General features: G+C 43.3%; 2 protein-coding genes across 3 annotated transcripts in view; one reads left to right on the forward strand and one right to left on the reverse strand.

Moving 5' to 3' along the window:
* Positions 1-25,547, reverse strand: part of LOC117347960 (aminopeptidase Ey-like) — a 123,519-nt gene that overhangs the window by 53,216 nt on the left and 44,756 nt on the right. The window contains exons 9-11 of one of the 2 annotated variants that reach the window (XM_033919481.1): positions 19,130-19,195; positions 11,124-11,293; positions 8,230-8,309 (exon numbers count right to left, since the gene is read on the reverse strand). In XM_033919481.1, coding sequence (XP_033775372.1) covers positions 8,230-8,309; positions 11,124-11,293; positions 19,130-19,195 — 316 coding nt within the window. The remainder of the gene's footprint in view (positions 1-8,229; positions 8,310-11,123; positions 11,294-19,129; positions 19,196-25,547) is intronic. The other variant, XM_033919482.1, reaches the window with a different exon arrangement.
* The window catches only part of ZNF710 (zinc finger protein 710), a 613,623-nt gene that overhangs the window by 37,111 nt on the left and 550,965 nt on the right, over positions 1-25,547 (forward strand). The gene's annotated exons all lie outside the window — the stretch shown is intronic.

A 25,547-nucleotide genomic window follows, 5' to 3' on the forward strand; every position in this document is an offset into this window, starting at 1 on the left:
AATCATTGTCTAAATCAGTGTTTTTCAACCGCTGTTCCGCGGCACACTAGTGTGCCGCGAGATGTTGCCTGGTGTGCCGCCGGGCCCGGAGCTGACAGGGGGCCCGAGGCAGGGGCGCCAGTAGCTCGCCAAGGCAAAGTGAGTCGATCACCCAGGACTCACTTTGTCTTGGCGATCTAATCTATGGAGCTGATAAGTCTTCTTCTCCCCGACGTCAATTCTACAGTCGGAGAGGAAGTTCGGGCCAGCCAATCGCTGCCTGGTTCGGGCCAGCCAATCGCTGCCTGGCTGGGCGGAACTTCCTCTCCGATTGTAGAATTGACGTCAGGGAGAGCATGCGTCGGCGTCGGCTTTGGGGCCTGTTATCCATTGGTGGGTCCTGTTCCCCGATGGCAGCGGCAGTGGCTTGGGGAACGGCAGGGAGAAAGAAAGAAAGGGGGCAGGCAGGGAAACAGAAGGAAAGAAGAGAAACAGAAAAAAAGAAAGAAAGGTCAGGGAGAGAGGAAGAAAAAGTTGGGGGAGGGAATGAGGTGTGGAGGAGAGAAAGCATACAGGCTGATAGAAGGGAAGAAAGATTGGATGCACAGTCAGAAGAAGAAAGTGCAACCAGAAATCACCAGACAAGGTAGGAAAAATGATTTTATTTTACATTTAGCAAAGTGGAGGCAGTATTACCACAGTTTTCAAAGGAATTTGCCCAAATAACTTAATAGTTAACTGGGTAAATTCCCAGAGATGAAAACTTCCCTTCACTTACTATGCACAGTTCTGAATTTATATCTGCTGTCTATATTTTACAATATGGTCCCCTTTTACTAAACCGCAATAGTGGTTTTTAGCGCAGGGAGCCTATGAGCGTCAAGAGCAGCGCTAGGCATTCAGCGCAGCTCCCTGCGCTAAAAACTGCTATTGTGGTTTAATAAAAAGGATGGAGGGTATATTTGTCTATTTTTGTATGCTATAAAATCCAAATACAGAGAGAGACTGAGAGCTGTTGACGAAGAGCTACGTGTGTGTCTTTCTTCGATTCCAGCCAGAATATCAGCTTTGTGTTCAGCCAAACAGGCCCAGGTTTCGCACTGAATAAAGTATTTTATAATTTTTATTTCATAATAAAGTAATTATAAAATACTTTCTTTGTGTTTATTTGATTCCTATTCAAGAGAATTACTTTATATATAGTCAATATAGGCAGAGAGTTAAATTTTTTAACATTTTCTAATGGTGGTGTGCCTCGTGATTTTTTTCATGAAACAAGTGTGCCTTTGCCCAAAAAAGGTTGAAAAACACTGGTCTAAATTATATTAATCCAGAATATGGCAGCCAGGCTGATCTTTGGTAAATCTATATTTGATCGTGATTCAGTTGCATTCGCTGCCCATTAAAGCAAGGATTGCCTTTACAGTTTGCTGTTTAGGTCATAAGATTTTGGCTGGCTACTCCTCGAAGAACCTTTCTTTCAGGGTTCACATTATAGGAATGAGCAGAAAGAGCAGATGTAAAGATTGTTCTGCAGTAGCTTTTCTTTTTCTGAAAAGGATTATTACTTAAATCTGTTTATGAATATTCACTTGTCTATTACTCAGCTAAGCTCTGGAATTCTTTGCAGCCAGTGGCGTAGTAAGGGGGGCGGGAGGGGCAGACTGCCCAGTGCGCCATCTTGGTGGGGGCGCTGGCATCTTTCCACTCCCCCACACCACGCTCACGCCCTCCCTTTCCCCCTCCCTATACCTATTTAAATCTTCGCCAGCACGAGCAAATTCTTCTGCCTGGCTCCCTTCCGAAATAACTTCTGGATTGCGGGGCCAGGAAGTGACATCAGAGGGAAAGCCAACCACGACGCAAGCAGCAGGCTGGAAAAGCTGCTTACGCTTGTGAAGATTTAAAAGATACGGGGGGGGGGGGAGGGAGGATGCGAGTGTGGCGTGGGGGGGTGGGGTGCGGAAGAAGAGTGAGGGTGGAGAACAGGGCATGGAGGCGCTCCCCCCCCCTCGCTAAGCCACTGTCTGCTGCAATATTTATTTTTGGGGGATTTTTTAATTGCCTCCATGAACAGATTCACCCAAGATGGTGATTAGCAAGTATAATTTGACATAAAACTTACAAACAGCATAACATGTTTGATTTACTTATTTGAGTTTTCAAAAAGTTTTTAAAAATAACATTTTTGTAGTAAACCTTTTGTTCACTAGGACATTTGTTGTAATTCCTAGTGTTTTTATTATTGTTATCTGCTTCAAACCTTTTCAAGGGATTAGACGGGTCATAAGTACTCCACAGAACATTATATGAAGGGCCACTGAAAAGAAGAGAATGATGTGGAGCCATGAAACATACAAGTTATTCCATGTTTTTCTTTGACAGTTTTCATTTCAATGATATGAAATGAAACAAAAAGTTTCAAGAAAAGTGTGGCATAACTTGTAAGTTTCATGACTCCACATCATTCTCTTCTTGATTGGGTGGAGAACTTTTCAGCGGCCCCTTGTATTGTGATGTCATAATGTCTCATTCCACCAATGCCTAAGAGCCAACCTCATCAGTGATGCCACAATGGCTTGGTTTCCCTATACTTGTGCCCATTTGCTATATACATTTGCCTCACTGAAATGAAGTGTCAAGAAAAGCTTGAAAAGGCTTGGAAAGGCAAGCAGGAGAGAGCAGCACAGAGCAGAAGGAAGCAAAAGTGGAAAAGCACAAGGGAGGAAGACAATTAGAGTTTGGAAAGGGGAAAAAGAAGAGGCAGGAGACTAGGGGAATCGGTGAGAGTTAGCTCCGTCCACCCCCGATGTCGACCATTGAAGCTCCCCCTTAGAAGGGGAGGGGCCAATGAGTGGAGTCACTTGAAGCTTGGAAAGGCAAGCAGGAGAGAGCAGCACAGAGCAGAAGGAAACAAAAGTAGAAAAGCGCAAGGGAGGGAGACAATTGGAGTTTGGAAAGGGGAAAAGAAGAGGCAGGATACTAGGGGAATCAGTGAGAGTTAGCTCCGCCCACCCCAACGTTGACCATCGAAGCTCCCCCTTAAAAGGGGAGGGGCCAATGGCGCTCAGCCGTTGGCGCCTTTGCAAAGGACCTTGGGAAGGGACGAATCACCTTTAAAGGAGAGAAGTAGGAGACCACAGCAAGCAAAGAGGACACAACCAGACACAGAGGACACACAGCCAAGCGGACAGAGCAAGTACAGAGTACACAGGAAGGTGCAGAGGACACAGCCAGGCGCAGAGGGGACACAGCCAGGCAGACACAGAGGACACACAGGCAGGCATAGAGAACACCGCAGGCGCAGAGGACACACAACTAGGCAGACGCAGAGGTCGCAAAGGCAGGCATAGAGAACACCACAGGCGCAGAGGATACACAACTAGGCAGACGCAGAGGACACAGCAGGAGCTGAGGACAGCCACAGCAGATCGGCAAGCAGACAGCAATGGAAGCAGCAGACCGAAGCAGGATGTTGAGCTACCCAGTTTTCTGCACTGTCTGCTATATGTATGACTACCTCCCCTCTGGGAGGCGGTCTTACGTATGTGCTCGGTGTGGAGAACTGGAGAGCCTGAAGAAACAAGTCAAACTCCTGGAGGACAGAATTCTAGAACTTGAGGCACTTCAAGCTATGGAGGAGGAAGACAGAGATACAGATATGCAGAGATAAAGAACACTTCAAGCAGTGGAGGGGAAAGACGGAGATGCAGAGAATGTCAAGAAAGAGGACACTATTGAAGAAGAAGTCCAAGAGCTGGTAAAGTTTATAGAGGAGGCATACAGGGAAGAGGTGGAGAATCACCAGAAACTGTGGAATTGCTGAGATACACCTACAGAGAGTGTGGACCACCCGACGGACAACCACCAGGAAGAAATGGGCGACACAGCTGGAAACAGCGGAGGGAACCAACAAGAAGATGGGCCCATTGCAAGCCAACGCCAGCGTGAGAGAAAATGGATGGGAATGAAGGACACGGATCTACGGCTGGAGAGATGGACATGCACCAGGAACACAGACATGCGGCTGGAGAATCAAGAGAAGATAGAGAGGACAGCAATCATTGTGGGGGGGACTCCATCATCAGATAAGTCGACAGCCACATAGCAGGAGGAAGACTAGATCGACTGGTGACCTGCCTACCGGGAGCCAAGGTAGAAGACATAGTGAGCCGCATCGATAGGATCATCGACAGTGTGGAAGAAGAAGATAAGGTTGTGATGATCCATGTGGGGACGAACAACGTGAGCAGCAGGAACTACAACAGGGAAGTACTGAAGGACCAGTTCTGGATGCTAGGAAGGAAGCTGAAAACCGGAACGCAGAGGATAGCGTTCTCGGAGATCCTGCTGGTACCCAGGGCAGATGATAATAGACAGATGGAGCTGCAAGCAATCAACGCATGGATGCGGTGCTAGTGTGAGGAAGAAGGCATACTGGGGGAAGAGCAAGCTCTTCAGGAAGGACGGACTCCACCTCAGTAGAGACAGAACGAGGCTACTTGCAAGCAACATCAAGAGAGAAGTCGAGAAGTTTTTAAACTAGGAAGAAGGGGAAAGCTGACAGTCGACCGAGAGAGAGAGTCGATGGTTCGGGAACCGGTATACCTGGAGGATACCGTGCAGGAAGATAGAGGGAAAGACTCACCAGAGGGTACTGTGCAAGAAGATATAGGGGAAGACTCACCGGATCACAGGCAAGACAGACCAAAAGAGACACAAGAGGGAAGGAAATGTAAGAAAGGAACAGGCCGCAAACTCAAGTGTATGCACATGAACGCAAGGAGCCTAAGGAATAAGATGGGTGAATTAGAAGCTAAGACACAAAAAGATAACATCGACATCATCGGAATCACGGAAACTTGGTGGACTGAGGAAAACGTATGGGACACTGTGGTACCGGGATACAAGCTATACCACAGAGACAGAGTGGCTCAAAAAGGTGGGGGCATTGCCATATACGTCAAAGAGGGAATTGAATCTACTAGAGAGAGCACGACACAACTGAAGGATAAGTTAGAGTCTCTATGGGTCAAAATTCCGGGAACAAATGGACTAGAAACGAAGATTGGCATCTACTACCGACCCACAGCGCAGTCCGAAGAAATTGATGGAGAGATGACGGACGAGATTAAACGCAACTGCAAGGGAGGCAACGCAGTTATCATGGGTGACTTCAACTATCGGGGATAGACTGGAACCTATGCACCTCCGGCTGCGCTAGGGAGACCAAGTTCCTGTATGCTATAGGTGATTGCTTCCTAGAACAACTTGTAAAGAAAAATACAAGAGGAAATGCAATTCTGAACTTAATTCTGAATGGATTGCAAGGACCGGCACAAGGTGTAGAAGTAGAGGGGATGCTGGGAAGCAGCGATCACAATACGATCCGCTTCGACCTGGATGCAGTGGAGAAATACCGGTCCAAAACAGCCACGGCGCTAAACTTCCGGAAGGGAAATTACGAAAGGATAAGACTCATAGTGGGAAAGAAGATTAAGAAGAGGATAAGCAATGTAAAAACGCTAGAGCAAGCTTGGTCTCTTTTCAAGGACACAGTCACTGAGGTGCAAAATCTACATATACTGCATATCAACAAAGGATCCAAGAGGAAAAAGAACAAAGAACCGGTGTGGCTCACTGTAGCGGTGAAAGAAGCAATCAGAGACAAGAAAACTTCATTTAAGGAATGGAAAAAGTCAAAAACAGATGAAAAAGCACAAACAACATCAACGCAGTTGCCATAAGGTAGTAAAAGGGGCCAAAAGAGACTATGAGGAAAAAATAGCCAAGGAGGCAAAAAACTTCAAGCCGTTCTTTCGATACATTAAGGGGAAACGACCCTCAAAGGAAGCGGTGAGACCGCTGGATGACCACAGAATAAAGGGAGTGCTAAAGGAAGATAAAGAAATTGCTGAAAAATTGAATACATTTTTTGCGTCTGTATTTACAGAAGAGGCTATCCGCAGCATACTGGAACCCATCAGGCTCTATGCTGGAAACGAAGATGGGAAACTGACAGGACTGACAGTCAGTCTAGAAGAGGTATACAGACAGATTGATAGGCTGAAGAGTGATAAATCCCCGGGACCGGATGAATCCATCCAGGGGTCATCAAGGAACTTAGAGGGACTATAGCTGATCTGCTTCAACTAATAGCCAATCTGTCGATCAAATCGGGAAAGATTCCGGAGGACTGGAAGGTGGCGAATGGTATACCGATCTACAAAAAAGGCTTGAGGGGAGACCCAGGAAACTACAGACCGGTGAGTCTGACCTCAGTCCCGGGAAAGATGGTAGAGGCACTGATAAAGGATCGTCGCATCATTGATCACCTTGACAGACACGGTCTGATGAGGACCAGCCAGCAAGTTTCAGCAAAGGCAGATCTTGTCTGACGAACATGCTGCACTTCTTCGAAGGAGTAAATAGGCAGATAGAAAAGGGCGACCCGTTCAACATTGTATATCTTGATTTTCAGAAGGCGTTTGACAAGGTTCCACATGAACGACTACTTCAGAAAATTGCGAACCATGGAATCGAGGGTGAAATACTCATGTGGATTAAAAACTGGCTGAAGCATAGGAAACAGAGAGTGTGGGTGAATGGACAATACTTGGACTGGAAGAGCATCACCAGTGGGGTGCCGCAGGGCTCGGTGTTTGGACCTGTGCTCTTCAACATCTTTATAAACGATCTGGACATAGGTACGACAAGTGAAGTGATTAAATTTGCGGACAATACGAAGTTATTCAGAGTAGTGAAGACACAGGGGGATTGCGAAGATCTGCAACGTAATCAGGCTCGTGGAATGGGCATCAACATTGCAGATGAGGTTCAACTTGGATAAGTGTAAAGTGATGCATGTCAGTAACAAAAATCTCATGCATGAATATAGGATGTCCGGGGAGGTACTTGGAGAGACCCCCCTGGAAAGGGACTTGGGAGTTCTGATCGACAAGTCGATGAAGCCGTCTGTGCAATGTGCTGTGGTGGCGAAAAAGGCAAACAGAATGCTAGGAATGATAAAGAAGGGGATCATGAAGAGAAGGTTATCATGCCGCTATATCGGGCCATGGTGCGCCCCCACCTGGAGTACTGCGTCCAGCAATGGTCACCATACATGAAGAAAGACATGGTGCTACTCGAAAGGGTCCAGAGAAGAGCAACTAAGATGGTTACGGGGCTGGAGGAGTTGTCGCACAACGAAAGATTAGAGAAACTGGGCCTCTTCTTCCTCGAACAGAGGAGATTGAGAGGGGACATGATTGAAACATTCAAGGTACTGAAGGGAATAGACTTAGTAGATAAGGACCAGTTGTTCACCCTCTCCAAGGTAGGGCGAAGAAGAGGGCATTCTCTAAAATTGAAAGGGGATAGATTCCGTACGAACATTAGGAAGTTCTTCTTCACCCAGAGAGTGATAGAAAGCTGGAACGCTCTTCTGGAGTTTGTCATAGGGAAAACACCCTCCAGGGATTCAAGATAAAGTTAGACAAGTTCCTGCAGAATCGGAACGTACGCAGGTAGGGCTAGTCTCAGTTAGGATGCTGGTCTTTGACCTAAGGGCCACTGCTTGAGCGGACTGCTGGGCACAATAGACCACTGGTCTGACCCAGCAGTGGCAATTCTTATGTTCTTATGTATAGAATAACTTGCAAGTTTCATGGCTTCACGTCATTCTCTTCTTAATTGGGCTAAGAACTTTTCAATGGCCCCTCGTAGTAATAGGGGAAGGTAATATTATAGCAGGGGTCCTGGTTTAAGAGGGCGATTGTTATTTTGACCTTCTTTTACCAAGACCGTGATAGGGGTTTCTACTGCAGCTAAATGCTCATAGGAATTGTATTAGCGTTGGAGCATTTAGCGCTTTGAGCTGTAGTAGAAACTTCTACCACAGCTTAGCAAAAGGGTGGGGAGGGGTGTTTATGAAGACACATAGGTTCTTATGTGCCTTGATAAAGTATTATTGTAAGCAGTGGAAATCGCATCTTCCTTGCAGGAGCAAACGGTTACACCTGCTCTCAATCTGGTATAAGTGTCTGTGCCAAGAATAATCACATAGTAGATTAACACATGTTATCATCTATTTGTGAACTCTGCCCATGCTTTGTCCATACTCCACCTCTGTACATGCCTACTAGCAAAGTACACACCATCATGGCCCTTTCTGTGAGGTGTTTGAACGGCACAGCTCTAGATGACAATGAAATGTAATATATCTATTTTCATCTAAAAAGCAGCAGGTACCATCAGTGTTTTGCAGCCAGTAATAAGCAGATTCTTGGGTTCCATTTTTCATCCATGAGATTGGTACAATCCATGTATAGCTATAAAAATTAGAAAATTTTCTCATTACTTTAGTATAAAAGCAATTCTACTTTTGATTTTTAGCAGCAGTTACCTGAATAGTGTCACTGGAAATCTGTTCTGACCATCTTGGCACTATTAGGTAGTAAAGTGTCGGGGCAGAGGTATAATGGAGCCGGAAGTTAACCGAGTACCAGACAACTTAGGTCAGCACAATAGCTTCCTACTTTGCTAACATAGAATTTGAGTACAGGCACTGAGAATTGGTGGTACCCAGATAACTTCTGGTGGTCACCATACTAGATGCCAAAACAGAAGACCAAAAATCCTCCACAAACCAAATCCAACACCAGACAACAGTGGTGGGAACAAACAGTCAGGATATAAATGACTTTATTACAATAACAAATGGATGGTGCTACAGTCGACTCCACCTACGTGCACGTCGGTTAAGCACACGCTTCAGTTATCCGCACCCAACCACCATGGTCCCGTTTTTTTTTTACATTAAAGTCAATGGACATAAACTCAGGATATTTGCCATTATGATAAGCACACAATCCGCTTATGCACACTATTCTTTCACGTAACGTTCACGCTGGTTAAAAGCAATCACATAGATGAGCCATGTGTTTCGGAACAGCAGTCTAGGCCTGGCATGTGTTCAAACTTTCGGAACTGCGCCGTGGTGTTGCGTGGACATAAATCATTGGAAGGGCCTGTCACCTGAGAGTAGTGTACTCCAGGTCCTCCTGCAGTTGCTCACACAGATGAACTACAGTATTGTCTCCCAATTAAAGCAATAAAGACCTATACATCGCTTTCAAACGTAGCGAAGCTGTTGGCTTCAAGGTGCCTGCCTGTTGAATATGAAAGCAGCAAAAACCAAGGAATAATCGCAAACTTAGCAAACAGGTCACTTGTCCTAAGATATGTGATAGCAATGATCGATGCAAACACGGAATCCTGCCCCTGAGCTGCTGATCTTGCGAGAAAAATGATGGTGCTCGGCTCTCTTCACATAGTACTCCGATTAAGCGCACACTCTGTTTAAGCTCACATGGCGAATTGGTCCAAAGGGTTTGCACTTAAGCGGAGTCGACTGTATAATATAGCAAACAAGAGACTCAACGTGATTCGTGTTTTGGCCCCTAAGCCCTGCATCAGAAGTCTATAAAAACATAAGAACAATAAATCAATAAATTTAAAAACTAATAAAATATAGAAATTATACAGCATGGATAAAATTATACAACATGGATAAAATTAAGAAATGTATACAGAAATAAATGGTAGATTATCGTATGAATATATAAAACAAATTAGGGAATAAAGAGGAGAGAGAAGCAACGTACCCGATTCCTATGCTGGTTTCACAAACCTATTTTGTTCAGACCAAAATAAAAATCAAATCTTTCTGAAATATAATAAGATAAATTTGCAACTCTGAGTTTATAAACATAAATATATAAGAATGTAAATATTGGCCTATCAATGAATAGTGCCTCATTGGGGACGAAAATGAAAAATAAGAATAAAAAATAAAATAAAAAGAAACAAGAAAGGGGGGAATCATAAAAATGAAATGAATAAAAAGTAGTGAAATAAGGCTAAAGAACAAAAAATATAAATACTTAACGTATCTGGAAACATAAACAAAATGTTGAAACATGATAAATCTAGACAAGGGATTGAACATGAATAAATGACAATGAACTGTAGAGTATAAAATGAGATCTTTGAAAATACCATCTAAGATGGAAAAAGAAGAAAAAAGGAAGAAAGAAAACAAGGAAAAATAGAAGAAAAGGAAAAAAAGTAGGAAAAAGAAAAAGGGAAAAAGAAGGAAAAGGAGAAAAGGAAGAAAAAAGGCAAATAGAAAAAAGAAAGAAGGAAAAAGAAGAGAGAAAAAGAAGAAAAAAGGGCCCTATTCATTGACATGCCGATATTTACATTCTTATATATTTATGTTTACAAACTCATCGTAATTTTATCTTATTATATTTCAGAAAGATTTGATATTTTGGGGTCTGAACAAAATAGGTTTGTGAAATCAGCATAGAAATAGAGTATGTTGCTTCTCTCTCTTCTTTATTCAGTAATTTGTTGTATATATACATGCAATAATCTGCCATTTATTTCTGTATGTTTCTTAATTTTATCCATGTTGTTTGACATATATAATTTTTATGTATAATTTCTGTGCACATTTTTTGTTTTGTATTTGCAAACTATTTTATATATATTTTATGTCCAGATTATTTTCTTAATTTTCATAGTTTTTAAGTTTATTGATTTATTGTTCTTATGTTTTTATAGACTCCTGATGCAGGGCTTAGGGGCTAAAACACGAATTGTGTAGAATCTCTTGTTTGCTATATTATAGCGTCATCCATTTGTTATTGTAACAAAGTCATTTATATGTGACCATTGCCATCTTGACTGTTTGTCTCCACCACTGTTGTCTGGTTACCATACTAGAACAAGAAGAACTGGCATTGAATTCGGTAGGCAGCATGTTTTTTTAAACAATCAGTGCAGATTAGAGGAGTAGCCTAGTGGTTAGAGTTGCTGCCTCAGTACCCTGAGGTTGTGGGTTCAATCCCACTGCTTCTCCTTCTCAACCTGGGCAAATCACTTAACCTTCCATTGCCCTCGCTACCATAGTTAGATTGTGAGCCCACCAAGACAGTTAGGAAAATACTTAGAGTATCTGATTTCTATTCAATATAAACCGCTTAGGATATAAATTGTATATAAGAAATAAATACTAAAATATAATATTACCCCCTCTAAAAACTAAGAGCATACATAGATTCACATCCTATACTTACTTAAACTCTGACGGGCGGTCAACCATTAAGTCAGGATCAAGAAGGAAATGTTTCTGGGTGACTTTGCCATTGGTCGTATTCACTGTTACCACAGGGAAACCCATTTGTAGGGTCCACGTGTCCATGATTTCTTTTACAGGTTTGGGTAGGGTGATTGAATTATTCACTGCCTATGAGGGTGGAAGACATTAGCGGCATTGTTTTAATCAATACATGTGGCGTGTAAGTCCAACAATGAAGTTAACACTTGAGCATGAACATGAGATACATAATAAGAAAACATGGATGACAACAATTTCTGTGGCAGGTCCACAGTTATGGAATGCATCAAAACCTGAAATCTTTTAAGAAATCATTGAAAACACATTTGTTTGTGAGAGCATTCCTATTATTCTGGCACACTTTTTCTACTTTTCCTATCATCTGCGAATGCATAATTGTAAAGAATTGTATGTTTGTGATGTAATGATGTTGTGTTATTATGAATTATGTATGTAAATGCTGTAATCTGCTTAGGTTATAAGCGGAATACAAATTTTTAAAATAACTAAATAAATATCAGGGTGCCTGTGTGAAATGTCCCAGAAAGGCAGCTATTTTAGGATTTTGTGCCTATATAAAATAGGCTTCAGTTAGCATAAAGATCCCCTCACACAAATTTACCCTCACTCCATAGAAGGTATGAAAGTGTGCATTATGAATTTACATGTGTACTCTATAAAATGAACACATCCAATACAATTTTGCCCAAGTGGCAGATGAATTTTAATGTGGACAAATGCAAAGTGATGCACATTGGGAAGAATAACCCGAATCATAGTTACCAGATGCTAGGGTCACCTGGGAGGTTAGTGCCCAAGAAAAGGATCTGGGTGTCATCATAGATCAGGGGTGGTGAACTCCGGTCCTTGATGGCCAGAATCCAGTCGGATTTTCAGGATTTCCCCAATGAATATGCATTGAAAGCAGTGCATGCAAATAGATCTCATGCATATTCATTGGGGAAATCCTGAAAACCCGACTGAATTCCAGCCCTCGAGGACCGGAGTTGCCCACCCCTTTTTTAGACAGTACGATGAAACCTTTCTCCCAATGTGCGATGGCGGCTAAAAATGCAAACAAGATGCTAGGAATTATTTTTAAAAGGAATGGTTAATAAGACTAAGAATGTTATAATTCCCCTGTATCGCTCCATGGTGCGACCTCATCTGGAGTATTGCGTTCAAGTCTACAAAATCCCGAGTGGAGTAGAACAGGGGACATTCAATGGAGTTACAGGGAAATAGTTTTAAAACCAATAGGAGGATGTATTTTTTCACTCAGAGAATAGTTAAGCTCTGGAATGCGTTGCCAGAGGTTGTGGTAAGAGCGGATAGCGTAGCTGATTTTAAGAAAGATTTGGACAATTTCCTGGAGGAAAAGTCCATAGTCTGTTATTGAGAGAGACATGGGGGAAGCCACTGTTTGCCCTGGATCGGTAGCACGGAATATTGCTACTCTTTGGGTTTTGGCCAGGTACTAATGACCTGGATTGGCCCGTGAGAATAATAATAATAACTTTATTCTTCTATACCGCCACAATCTTGCGACTTCTAGGCGGTTTACAATCAAGAGTGCTGGACATTCAGCGAAATACAATAAGTAGATATTCAAAGGAAATACAGAGATCAGAGACCTCAGGAGGCAATAGTATAGAAATACAATTTGCTGAGCGAAAATGTAATATGTACATTTTAGTAGGTAATGTCCGACAGGACCTGTTGGGGATAAATAGCAACGTAAAGTTACGATAAGATGAAGATAACTGATTATATTTATAACAGTGCTGTAAGTTCAGGTGGAATAGGGAGGGGAGAGGGAGAGCGGATCAATTGTTTAGGTATTTCTGGAACAGGTATGTTTTTAGGCGTTTCCTGAATTCCCCGTATGTAGTGGGCGAAAGCAGTTGGTCTAGGTCCTTGCCCCATAGGACTGCTTGGTGAGAGAGAAGGTGTTCGTGGTGTTTTTTCATTTTGCAGCCTCTAACTGGAGGGGAAATGAATTTTGGGTGTGTGTTTCTCTTGAGTTTGTTATTAGAAAATGTGAAAAGGTCCGTTATGTACTTGGGGGTCAGGCCGTATAGTACTTTGAAGCAGAGGCAGGCAAATTTAAACCTTACTCAGACTTCCGTTGGTAGCCAGTGCAGCTGCCGATAGTAGGGTGTCACGTGGTCGAATTTCTTCAGCCCGAAGATAAGTCTAACCGCAGCATTTTGCATTATTTGGAGACGTCTCATATTCTTTTGTGAGATTGCTAGATAGGCAATGTTGCAGTAGTCAAGCTGACTCAGTATGAGGGATTGCACTAGGATTCTGAATGTTGACGTATCGAAGTATGATTTAATGGTTCTGAGTTTCCAGAGAGTAAGGAAACCTTTTCTGAATAGGGAATCCACTTGTTCCTTCATTGTTAGGCATTGGTCTAGAATAACACCTAGTATTTTCATAGTGGGCTGAATAGGGTAGTTGAGTTTATTGATGTATAGTGGGGTTTTATTGTCAAGCGGGTGAGGGGAGGCAACGAAGAATTTTGTTTTTTCTGGGTTGAGCTTGAGCTTGAAATCTGTCATCCATTGTTCCATCTCATTTATGGCATCGTATGCCTTGGGAATGGTTTCCGAGATGGAGTTGGTGAATGGGATGATGATTGTAAAGTCATCTGCGTAGCTGAATAGTTTTATTCCTAGTTGGGTTAGTTTCACACCTAAAGAGGACATGTAGATATTGAAAAGCAGTGGGGAAAGCGGTGACCCTTGTGGCACTCCGGATGAGTTGCTCCAGGTGTCGGAGTGTTCGTTGTTAAAGCGTACCTGGTAAGAACGGGATGTGAGGAAGGGACAAAGGGACTGGGAGGGAACTTCTAAACAAAAGGGTTGAGTGGAAATCTTCAGAAAAAAGGCCCACAGATGCAATGCAGGGGCCCAGTGCACAAACGAGCCTAACAGGCATGGTTGAAAGAGAACAATGGGAGCAAGAGGACCATCCAAAAAAGGAGATACTGGATGGGGGCAAAACGGACACGCCACGGGAGGTGGATGACCGAGTAAAGGCAAGCCAGGTGGGAGCGCCGAGCCATGGAAAGAAAACAGCAGGGCGGGCGACAAATCAGGACCTATATTGCCTCTACACAAATGCGAGGAGCCTCAGGGCCAAAATGGGAGAGCTGGAAATTATAGCCAGTCAAAAAGCCCTGGACATAATTGGAATCACAGAAACGTGGTGGGCTGATGATAATAAATGGGATGTGGTCATACCAGGGTACAAACTTTACAGGAGAGACAGGACACACAAGAAGGGTGGAGGAATAGCGCTATACATAAAAGACTCCATACCCTCAACCAAAATGGAAACAGCAGTAAGGTCGGAAGGCTTGGAATCAATATGGGTTAAGCTACCAGGAGGATCTGGAGCAGACATCAAATTGGGTCTATACTATCGTCCGCCTGGCCAATCGGAAGAAATCGACCGGGACCTGGAGACGGAACTGCGGCAGGTATGCAAGAATGGAAGTGTGGTGGTGATGGGAGACTTCAACTACCCTGGGATAGACTGGAGTATCGGGCACTCAAGTTGCGAGAGAGAGACCAAATTCCTGGAAGCCACGAGGGACTGCTTCCTGGAACAGCTGGTCATGGAACCTACACGAGGAGAAGCTACTCTTGATCTAATCTTCAGTGGACTGGGGGGACCTGCAAAGGAAGTAGCGGTATTAGACCCACTGGGAAACAGCGATCACAACATGATCCAGTGCAGACTAGAACTGGGATCATCCAGGGTGAAAAGAACCACAACAACAGCGCTCAACTTCAGAAAAGGGAATTATGATGCAATGAGGAAAATGGTGGGGAAGAAACTCAACGGCAGCACAAGGAAGGTAGAGTCCGTAGAAAGCGCCTGGACCCTGCTCAAGCGTACGGTGCACGAAGCACAGAACCTGTACGTCCCCAGGTTCAGAAAAGAGTGCAAGAAAAATCGAATAAAGAACCCAGCATGGATAACGGCAGCTGTAAAAAAGGCGATCAGTAACAAGAAAGCATCGTTCAAAAAATGGAAACAGGATCAAACGCAGGCCAACCAAAAGGAACACAAGGAAAGCCAGAAGGAGTGCCACCGAGTGGTTAGGAGAGCAAAGAGGGAATATGAAGAGAGACTAGCGGGAGAGGCAAAAAATTTCAAATCATTCTTCAGGTACGTAAAGGGGAAGCAACCAGCGAGGGAGGAAGTGGGGCCCTTGGATGATGGGGATAGAAAGGGAGTAGTGAGGGAGGAAAAAGAAATAGCTGACAAGTTAAATGACTTCTTTACGTCGGTCTTCACGAGGGAGGACACATCCAACATTCCGGAACCAGAGGAAATAGAAAATGGAGATCAAGATAACAAGCTGGTCAAATTAGAGGTGAGCCAGGAGGATGTCCTCAGGCAGATAGACAAGCTAAAGAGCGACAAGTCACCAGGTCCGGATAGCATTCACCCAAGGGTGCTCAAGGAATTAAGGAATGAAATAGCAGAGACACTTCAGCAAATATGCAACCTATCCCTAAAAACTGGAGAGATCCCGGAGGACTGGAAAATAGCTAATGTCACGCCCATCTTCAAGAAGGGTTCGAGGGGCGACCCGGGAAACTATAGGCCGGTAAGCCTCACATCGGTCCCGGGAAAGATGATGGAGGCACTGATTAAGGACAGCATCTGTGACCATATCGAAAAAAATGGACAGCTAAGGTCGAGCCAGCATGGGTTCTGCAAGGGTAGGTCGTGCCTCACAAACTTGTTGTACTTCTTTGAGGGGGTAAACAACCAGGTGGACAAAGGAGAACCCATAGACATAATTTACCTAGACTTCCAGAAAGCCTTCGATAAGGTACCACATGAGCGGTTGCTCAGGAAGCTATGGAACCATGGGGTGCACGGGGAGGTCCACCGATGGATCAAAAACTGGCTGGCAGACAGGAAGCAGAGGGTTGGTGTAAAGGGCCATTACTCGGACTGGCAAGGGGTCACGAGCGGGGTTCCTCAAGGATCGGTGCTGGGACCGCTCCTGTTTAACATATTCATTGACGACCTGGAGGCGGGAACAAAATGCGAGGTCATCAAATTTGCAGATGACACCAAACTATTCAGCAAGGTTGAAACCACGGTTGACTGCGAGAATCTCCAAAGGGATCTTACGACATTGGAAGAATGGGCGAAAAAGTGGCAAATGAGCTTCAATGTAGGGAAATGCAAGGTCATGCATATAGGGAGAAGGAACCCGATGTTCACTTACAAAATGGGGGGATCAATGCTAGGGGTCAGTAATCTGGAAAGAGACTTGGGAGTGATGGTAGACACGACATTGAAGGCGTCGGCACAATGCGCCACAGCCTCCAGGAAAGCAAACCAAATGTTAGGTATCATTAAGAAGGGTATCTCGACCAGAACGAAGGAAGTCATCCTGCCACTGTACCGGGCTATGGTGCGCCCGCATCTGGAATACTGTGTACAGTACTGGTCACCGTACCTCAAAAAGGACATGGCAATGCTTGAGGGAGTCCAGAGAAGAGCAACTAAACTGATTAAGGGTATGGAAAACCTTACATACACTGACAGACTGAAGAAGCTGGGGCTGTTCTCCCTGGAAAAGCGGAGACTCAGAGGAGATATGATAGAGACCTTCAAGATCCTGAGGGGCATCGAAAAGGTTGACAAAGACAGATTTTTCAATTTGAAAGAAACCACAAGAACAAGGGGTCACTCGATGAAATTGAAGGGGGACAGGTTTAAAACAAACGCAAGGAAGTACTTTTTCACACAGAGGGTGGTGGACACATGGAACACCCTTCCGGAGGCCGTGATAAGAAATAGCACAGTACAGGGTTTCAAGGATGACCTGGATAGGTTCCTGGAAGACAAAGGGATTGAGGGGTACAGATAAGAGCAGTGGAAGGTTTAGAGATAACTGTAGAGGTAGGCAATAAAATTAGTCAGGGACCGCTGACCAGGCAATATGCCTGATGGGCCGCCGCGTGAGCGGACCGCTGGGCTGGATGGACCTCTGGTCTGCCCCGGCGGAGGCGACTACTTATGTACTTATGTACTTAAGCCACAAAACCAGTTTAGTACCTCAGCTCTGATACCAATGACGTCTAAGCATTGCATCATTTTCTCATGGTCTACCAAGTCGAATGCAGAGCTCATGTCGAATTACATGATCAGGGCGTTGAGGCCCTTACTAAATAATAGGCGCAGATAGTCTAGGATGGCAGCGATTACTGTCTCCGTACTGAATAGGGTTCTAAAGCCGGATTGAGTTTCATGCAAGAGAGAGAATTGATTAAGGTAGTCCATTAGTTGGGTGTGTACTAGTCCTTCCATGATTTTTACAATGAATGGGATAGATGGACTACTGGGCTTGATGGACCATTGGTCTGACCCAGTAAGGCTATTCTTATGTCTTAAGCTGTGTTACCGAAATACCAAATTATGTAAAACTAGGCTCTGTCTTGCGGTGCACCTGCTTTTTTTATACACATGGATACAAGACTTGCTAAGTCTCCTGCTTTCATGTTCTGTATTACCGCTGGTTAGCTGGAATCTCCTGCTGAAGGCCTCCGTGTCCAGGAGCAGCAAGAAATACTCCATATGAGTAAAACATCATCTCCTGCTGCCAGTAGTAAATGACATTTTATGACGTGTTTCCTGATGCAGCTGGATATGGAGATGTTTAAATACCTACGTGGGATAAATGCAAATAAGACAAATCTCTTTCATTTGAAAGGAAGCTCCGGAATGAGAAAGCATAGGATGAAATTAATAGGTGATAGGCTCAGGAGTAATCGTAAAGAAATACTTTTCTACAAAAAGGGTAGTGGATGTGTGGAATAGTCTCCTAGTGAAGGTGATGGAAATAACGGCTGTGTCTGAGATCAAGAAGGCATGAACAGGCATGTGAGATCTTTTTAGGAGAGATGGAGATAGTAGATGCTGTTGATGGACAGACTGGATGGGCTATTTAGCCTTTATTTGCCATCATGTTTCTATGATCACATCATATAATTATCATACACTCATGCAGTAATATCACTTCCATCACATTGTACTATATTTATGCAAGGACGGGGGGAAGAAAATTGGAAAAAACTGGCAGGTTAGTTTGTTGGCAACATTTTGAAGAGTGGAGCTTTTTGATCAAGGATTTCTGGAAGAGAAAAGCAGCTTCTCAGAATATACTGTACATGACAAAACGGGGTTTATCTGGAAACTGTTGGTTCCCCCTTACTCAGTTGTTCACATGTACAGAAAATAGCTGCTTCCTCTAATTAATCCAAGTTTATTCAGAATTTCTTATACCGCTTAATCATATTTCTAAGCAGTGTACAAAAATAATAAAATTTGTACAACATTCAACAAACATAGAACAAGGTTAAAAAATATTACAGTATTTTACTTATCAATTGGGGAAAATTTTGTAAAAACGAAGACTTACAATACTGACAGACAGAAAACAAGAGGAAAAAGGGAAGAACTACAAAATACAAAGAAAAGAAAACAAGTATGGGAAGTACAAAAGGGTGGGGTAAAACTGCAGATAAACAGTGCAACTTAGCCGTTATAAGCGCCATTATGAATCATAAGCCATCAAGGAATAAAAATGTTTTTAGCTTTTCCTTGACGTGACCTAGGGAAGTTTCTTTAGGAATTCCAAAGGGAGGGTGCCATCACTGAAAAAATGTTTGATCTCATGATGTTGATATGTTTTAGAGATGGAATGGTTAGAAGATGTTGGGTCAAAGAACAAAGAGATTTAGCTGGAGTATAAGAAATGAGTAATCTGTTGATGAACTCGGGCTGACTGCTTAAACGGGTTTTGAATGTTAGAAGGAGAATTTTGTAGTTAATTCTATGTTCTACCGGCAACCAATGCACCCTACAACCAAACCACTAAATGAGAACCATAAAGATAGGTAGAACAGCAATGAGGTCATGTACCTGTTGCAAGTGAGTCCACAAATCATTGTAAATCGTGTTCTCATATGCAAATATAGTGAGGTAGGACTGTGAAATTAAACAAAAGAGAAAAGCACAGGTTGTTATTCCATAACAAGCATGGTTCACAATTATAGTGGTTTTTTTAAACTAGGTTTGCTATAATCTGTTATTTTCTCCAGTGCTGGCATTCTGCCTTTCTGCCTTCCCACTGCAATATGCCAAGGAGTTTTGCACTTCAGATTAGGGCACACAGAGGGCTAGTGCATTATCATTTAATGCATGCTAACATTATTACTGTGCATTATTAGCAAACAGATCCATTGCATAAAATAGGCCTTGTGGTAACTTTGTGCACATGAACAGCGTAACATGTGCTAATCTGGTTGCACACATTTGTACTCAGCCAAAATCTGAGACTGATCATTTTCAGAAATAAAAATACATCACTACGGAGTCCTTTTACTAAGTTGCGCTAACCAATTTAACAAGCGTTAAATGCTAAGGCGCCCTTTATATTCTATGGGTGCCTTAGCATTTAGTGCATGCTAATCTTTAGCATGTGCTAAATTGATTAGTGCATGCTAAATCAGTGCGCTAAATAGGTTAACGCGCCTTAGTAAAAGGACCCCTATGTTTGAATGGTATAGAATGGGGTACAGAGCACATAAAATTAAAAGCTTAATGGTTTAACTAGGAAAGTTATATGAAATGATTGTGGATATCAAATTAAACAGCTTAATAATTAAACAATGAAGCACCATGAAGTGACTCAACAGAAGTGGTGTAGCGAGGACATTTTTGTGTCCTATTGTTTCCTGGGTCATTTCTAGGATTGTGCACTTTCTTTTCGTTATGTTGTCATAGGAGCGATGTTGTTAAGAACACATGATTTTTTTCCTTGACGGTGCTTCCATGCACATACCTTTCACACACGCACAATTGTTCGTGAAAGTGTCCACTATTGGGAGTGTGCAAGCTTCAAGAGTAGTGCACTGTCTTCTAAAAGAATGTGCATTTTTTCATAAGAGTGTACAGTACTGACGGAACACAAGCGGCATGAAATGTCAGGGTCATGGTTGTTGCGCTATTTGATCGGAAATGGTGAAATTTCTTATGCAGTCGATTAAGATGTTTTATTGTGTTTTGTGCTGACACAATAAGCAACATATATCACAATGAGGGACATTTTCAATATGATGTCTAAATCTGGTTTTGGACATTTTCGGAAAACGTCCAAAAATCCAGTAGAGAAAATGGCCATTTCCAAAACAGAAAAACATCTAACTTTTTGTTTTGAAAATGATCATTTGCTAGGCGTTTCTGAGCTTAGTGTATCTATAAAAAAAGTCCAAAAGAAAAACGCACACAAACAAGTCATTGGGATGTAGGAAGAGCTAGCATTCTTAGTAGACTGGCCACACAGACACCCCAGCAGAGCAGTCGAGCACCCTAGAGGGCACTGCAGTGAACTTCACATAAAAAGTTGTAGGTACATATCTCATCATAACCCCCTTATATTGTATGGTGAACCATCCAAAACCCACCCAAAACTTACTGTACTCACCTGTACACCACAATAATAGCCCTTATGGCCGCAGGTGTCATCTTTATGTAGCTATAGTAGTTTGGGGTGGGTTTTGGAGGGCTCACATTCACCACAAACAGAAGGTGCACATTGAAAGAAAGGCCCGGGGCGATTAGCAAAGGGCTGCCACAAGAGGGGGGGCTCCAGGGGACCAAAAGCAGGTCAGGAGATAGGGGGCCAGTAAGAGGGAGGGGAGCAGCCGCGGTTATTTTAAAATAAGTGGCCTCTCTCGGCTCAGCCATTTTCAATCAATGCACCAGAGAGATCGGAACATCTCCGCGGCCTACCTGACCCTGCCTCATGCTCCCTCCAGCTGCGCCTATCTCACTCCAATAGCTCTACACTGCCCTGGAGCCATCCTCCATCAGAAGGGAGTAGCCACTGGCGCTAGGCCTGCTCGATAACTAAGGGAAACGAAAAGTGAGCATGGGCAGGCAGGGTTAACAGGCAGCAGGGTTGTTCAGATCTCCCCGGCACACCGATGGGTCTGCATGGGCAAAAACATGTTTGTTTCATACTAGTTTCCTTCCATCCTCACTTTTATACTGGGTCTCCTTTCCTCTCCTGATTTTCAGTAATTTTTTCATAAGAACATAAGCAATGCCTCTGCTGTGTCAGACCTGAGGTCCATCGTGCCCAGCAGTCTGGTCATGTGGTGGCCCAACAGGTCCAGGACCTGTGCAGCAATTCTCTATCTATACCCCTCTATCCCCTTTTCCAACAGGAAATTGCCCAATCCTTTCTTGAACCCCAGTACCGTACTCTGCCCTATTACGCCCTCTCGAAGCGCATTCCAGGTGTCCACCACACATTGGGTAAAGAAAAGCTTCCTAGCATTCGTTTTGAATCTGTTCCCTTTCAACTTTTCCGAATGCCCTCTTGTTCTTTTATTTTTCGAAAGTTTGAAGAATCTGTCCCTCTCCACTCTCTCTATACTCTCCCTTCAGGATCTTGTAAGTCTCTATCATATCCCCTTTAAGTCTCCTCTTCTCCAGGGAAAAGAGACCCAGTTTCTCTAATCTCTCAGCATATGAAATGTTTTCCATACCTTTTATCACTCTCCTCTGAACCCTCTCGAGTATTGCCATATCCTTCTTAAGGTACGGCGAACAATATTGGACACAGTACTCCAGATGCGGATGCACCATCGCCGATACAACAGCAGGATAACTTCTTTCGTTCTGGTTGAAATACCCTTCTTAATTATACCTAGCATTCTATTCGCTCTCTTAGCGGCCGCTGCGCACTGTGCTGTCGGCTTCATTGTCATGTCCACCATTACCCCCAAGTCCCTTTCTTGGGTACTCTCATTCAATAACATCCCTCCCATCATATAGCTGTACCTCGGGTTTCTGCTTCCCACATGTAGTACTTTACATTTCTCAACGTTGAACTTCATCTGCCATCTCGTCGCCCATTCCCCTAGTTTGTTCAAGTCTCTTTGTAATTCTTCACAGTCCGAGCTCCACTAAATAGTTTGGTGTCGTCCGCAAATTTTATTATCTCGCACTTCGTCCCTGTTTCTAGATCATTTATCAATATATTAAATAGCAGCGGTCCGAGCACCGAGCCCTGCGGTACACCACTCGTGACCCTTCTCCAGTCCGAGTAGTGGCCCTTCACTCCTACCCTCTGTTTCCTACCCGCCAACCAATTTCTGATCCATCTATGTATGTCTCCTTCCACCCCATGGTTCTTCAGTTTCCGAAGTAGGCATTCATGGGGCACCTTGTCAAAGGCTTTTTGGAAGTCTAGGTATATGATGTCTATGGGGTCTTCTCTGTCCATTTGTCTGTTCCTGAAGTACTTAGGTACTTGACCTACACAATCTTAGTCCTCAACAAATGATCTTTAGAACTGTTATTCACTAACTGAACTTTGTTTATTCCACTCAATCTGTAATACCTTTTAATCATTGTAAACCGCAAAGAACTTCACGGTCCTGCAGTATATAAACTATTATTATTATTATTATTATTAATTTCTTCAAAGAAGTGGAATAAGTTCGTTAGGCACGATCTCCCCTTGCAGAATCCATGTTGGCTGGTTATCAGAAGTTTGTTTCTTTCAAAATGTTCATCGATGTTGTCTTTTATCAGTGTTTCTGTCATTTTCCCCTGAACTGAGGTCAGACTCACTAGTCTGTAGTTTCCCGGGTCACCTCTTGATTCCTTTTTAAAGATGGGCGTAACATTGGCTATCTTCCAATCCTCCGGGATCACGTCTGTTTTCAGGGATAGATTGCAAATTTGCTGCAGTAGTTCCACTATTTCCTCCTTTAGTTCCTTCAGAACCCTTGGATGGATTCCGTCCGGACCAGGGGATTTGTCAGTTTTTAATTTTTCTATCTGCCTGCGTACGTCTTCAAGGCTCACTTCCATGGATGTTAATTTTTCTGCTTGATCTCCATTGAAGAATTGCTCAGGTTCTGGTATGTTGGTTGTGTCTTCATTTGTAAATACAGATGAAAAGAACATGTTAAGTCTTTCTGCCACTTCTTTCTCCTTCTTCACCACTCCCTTCCTGTCTCCGTCGTCCAGCGGTCCCACCTCCTCCCTAGCCGGCTGCTTCCCTTTAACATATCTAAAGAACGGTTTGAAATTTCGTGCTTCCCTGGCTAGCCTCTCTTCATACTCTCTTTAGGGTTTTCGAACCACACAGTGACATTCTTTTTGATACTTCCTGTGCTCTTTCCAGTTCTCAGTTTTGTCCTTTTTCCATTTCCTGAATGAATTTTTCTTATTGCCTATCGCTTCCTTCACTATTTTAGTTATCCACGCCGGGTCTTTTGTTCGACTCATTTTGCACCCCTTTCTGAATCTGAGGATATACAGATTTTGCGCCTTGCTCACCGTGTTCTTGAAAAAAGACCAGGCATGTTCTACCGTCTGCCATTTTTAGAAGTGTTCCTAAGTTTCTTCCTTACCATTTCCCTCATTGCTTCGTAGTTTCCTTTCTTGAAGTTGAAAGTTGTCGCTATGGTTCTCTTTCCTTTCGGTATTCCTACTTCAACCTTGAACTTGATCATATTATGATTGCTGTTTCCCAACGGTCCCACTACTTTCACTTCCTTTGCAGGTCCCCTTAACCCATTTTAGGATTAGATCCAGAGTGGCATTTCCTCTTGTCGGTTCTCTAACAAGCTGCTCCATGAAGCAATCTTGTGTAGCCTCCAGGAATTCTGTCTCCCTAGCGCATTTTGAGCTTCCAAGACTCCAGTCTATCCTGGGATAGTTGAAGTCTCCCATAATAACCGTGTTACTGGTTTTGCATTCTTGCTTCATCTCGGCTTCCATTTCTTCATCGATATCTCCGTTTTGCCCGGGTGGATGATAGTATAGGCCCATCTTTATTTCAGGCCCTTTCCTTCCCAGTATTTTAACCCATAGCAATTCCAGCTTGTTGGTCGTCTCTGCTGTGTCCACTCTTGTCGATTGTATGCTTTCTTTTATGTATAGGGCTATTCCACCTCCTTTCTGTCCTGACCTGTCCTGACGATAGAGCTTGTACCCCGACAGTGCTGTATCCCATTTGTTTTCTTCATTCCGCTGTGTTTCAGAGACTCCAATGATGTCTATGTCCTCTGCATTGGCCGTGGCTTCTAATTCCCCCATTTTGTTTCTTAGGCTCCTTGCATTAGTATATATGCAATTTAGATCCTAGTATTTTCTTGTCTTTATTTCCTTTCCCTGTGCTTCGGTCTTTAGTTTCTTCTCTTGTGCTACAATCCTTCTAACCTCCTCTTCTGGGTTAGTCAACTCCTGTAATTTGCCCGTTGTTTCTTCCCAGCCTTTTCTCCCTTAGTATCTTCATGGGATACCTTCTTCCGAATCGTCGACGCTTGGTCGACTGTCAGCTTTCCCTTTCTTCTTAGTTTAAAGCCTATTCTATTCCTCTCCTGATGTTGTTTGCTAGAAGTCTAGTTCCCGCCGCGCTCAGATGCAGTCCATCTCTCCTATAGAGCTTGCTCTTGCCCCAGAACATTGTCCAGTTCCTCACGAAGTGAAACCCCTCTTCCTCATACCATCTCCTCATCCACGCATTTATTGATTGTAGTTCCTCCTGCCTTTTCACCCATTCATTTTTAATGTGCACATTGTTTTTAAGCACACATATCGACAGTATGTATGTTAATTTTAGGTATATACACGTACATGTGATTTGCACACACTTTCAATTTTAAGGCTCCCAAATACCTCAAATGTAAGCTCATAAATGCACAACCCTAGTATATTTCTTTTTTCAAATGTACACACATTATTTTGCCCCAGCGTGATCACCCACAGGAAGGAGAGAGACTACCTGGAGGGAGCAGGGTGTGCCATCTTTGACTCCGCTCACTCCTTCACCGCCCAGATACAACATATTGCTAAAACCTGCCGCTTCTTCCTCTGTAATACTACCAAAATCCGACACTACCAAAACACTTATCCAAGCCCTCATCATCTCGCGCTTAGATTACTGAAACTCACTACTCTCAGGCCTTCTGCTTAACTATCTTGCTCCCATCCAATCCATCCAGAATTCGCCTGCACGATTTATATTCCAGGAAAGCCGCTATACTCAAGGTACCCTTCTCCTAAAGTAATGTAATGTAATGTAATGCAATTTATTTCTTATATACCGCTACATCCGTTAGGTTCTAAGCGGTTTACAGAAAATATACATTAAGATTAGAAATAAGAAAGGTACTTGGAAAATTCCCTTACTGTCCCGAAGGCTCACAATCTAACTAAAGTACCTGGAGGGTAATAGAGAAGTGAAAAGTAGAGTTAGAGGAAAAATAAAAATAAAATAAACATTTTAACAAGACAGCATTGATCTAAATACTTT

This window comes from Geotrypetes seraphini, chromosome 14, assembly GCF_902459505.1.
Source record: "Geotrypetes seraphini chromosome 14, aGeoSer1.1, whole genome shotgun sequence".
In the NCBI taxonomy this organism is placed as follows: Eukaryota; Metazoa; Chordata; class Amphibia; order Gymnophiona; family Dermophiidae; genus Geotrypetes; species Geotrypetes seraphini.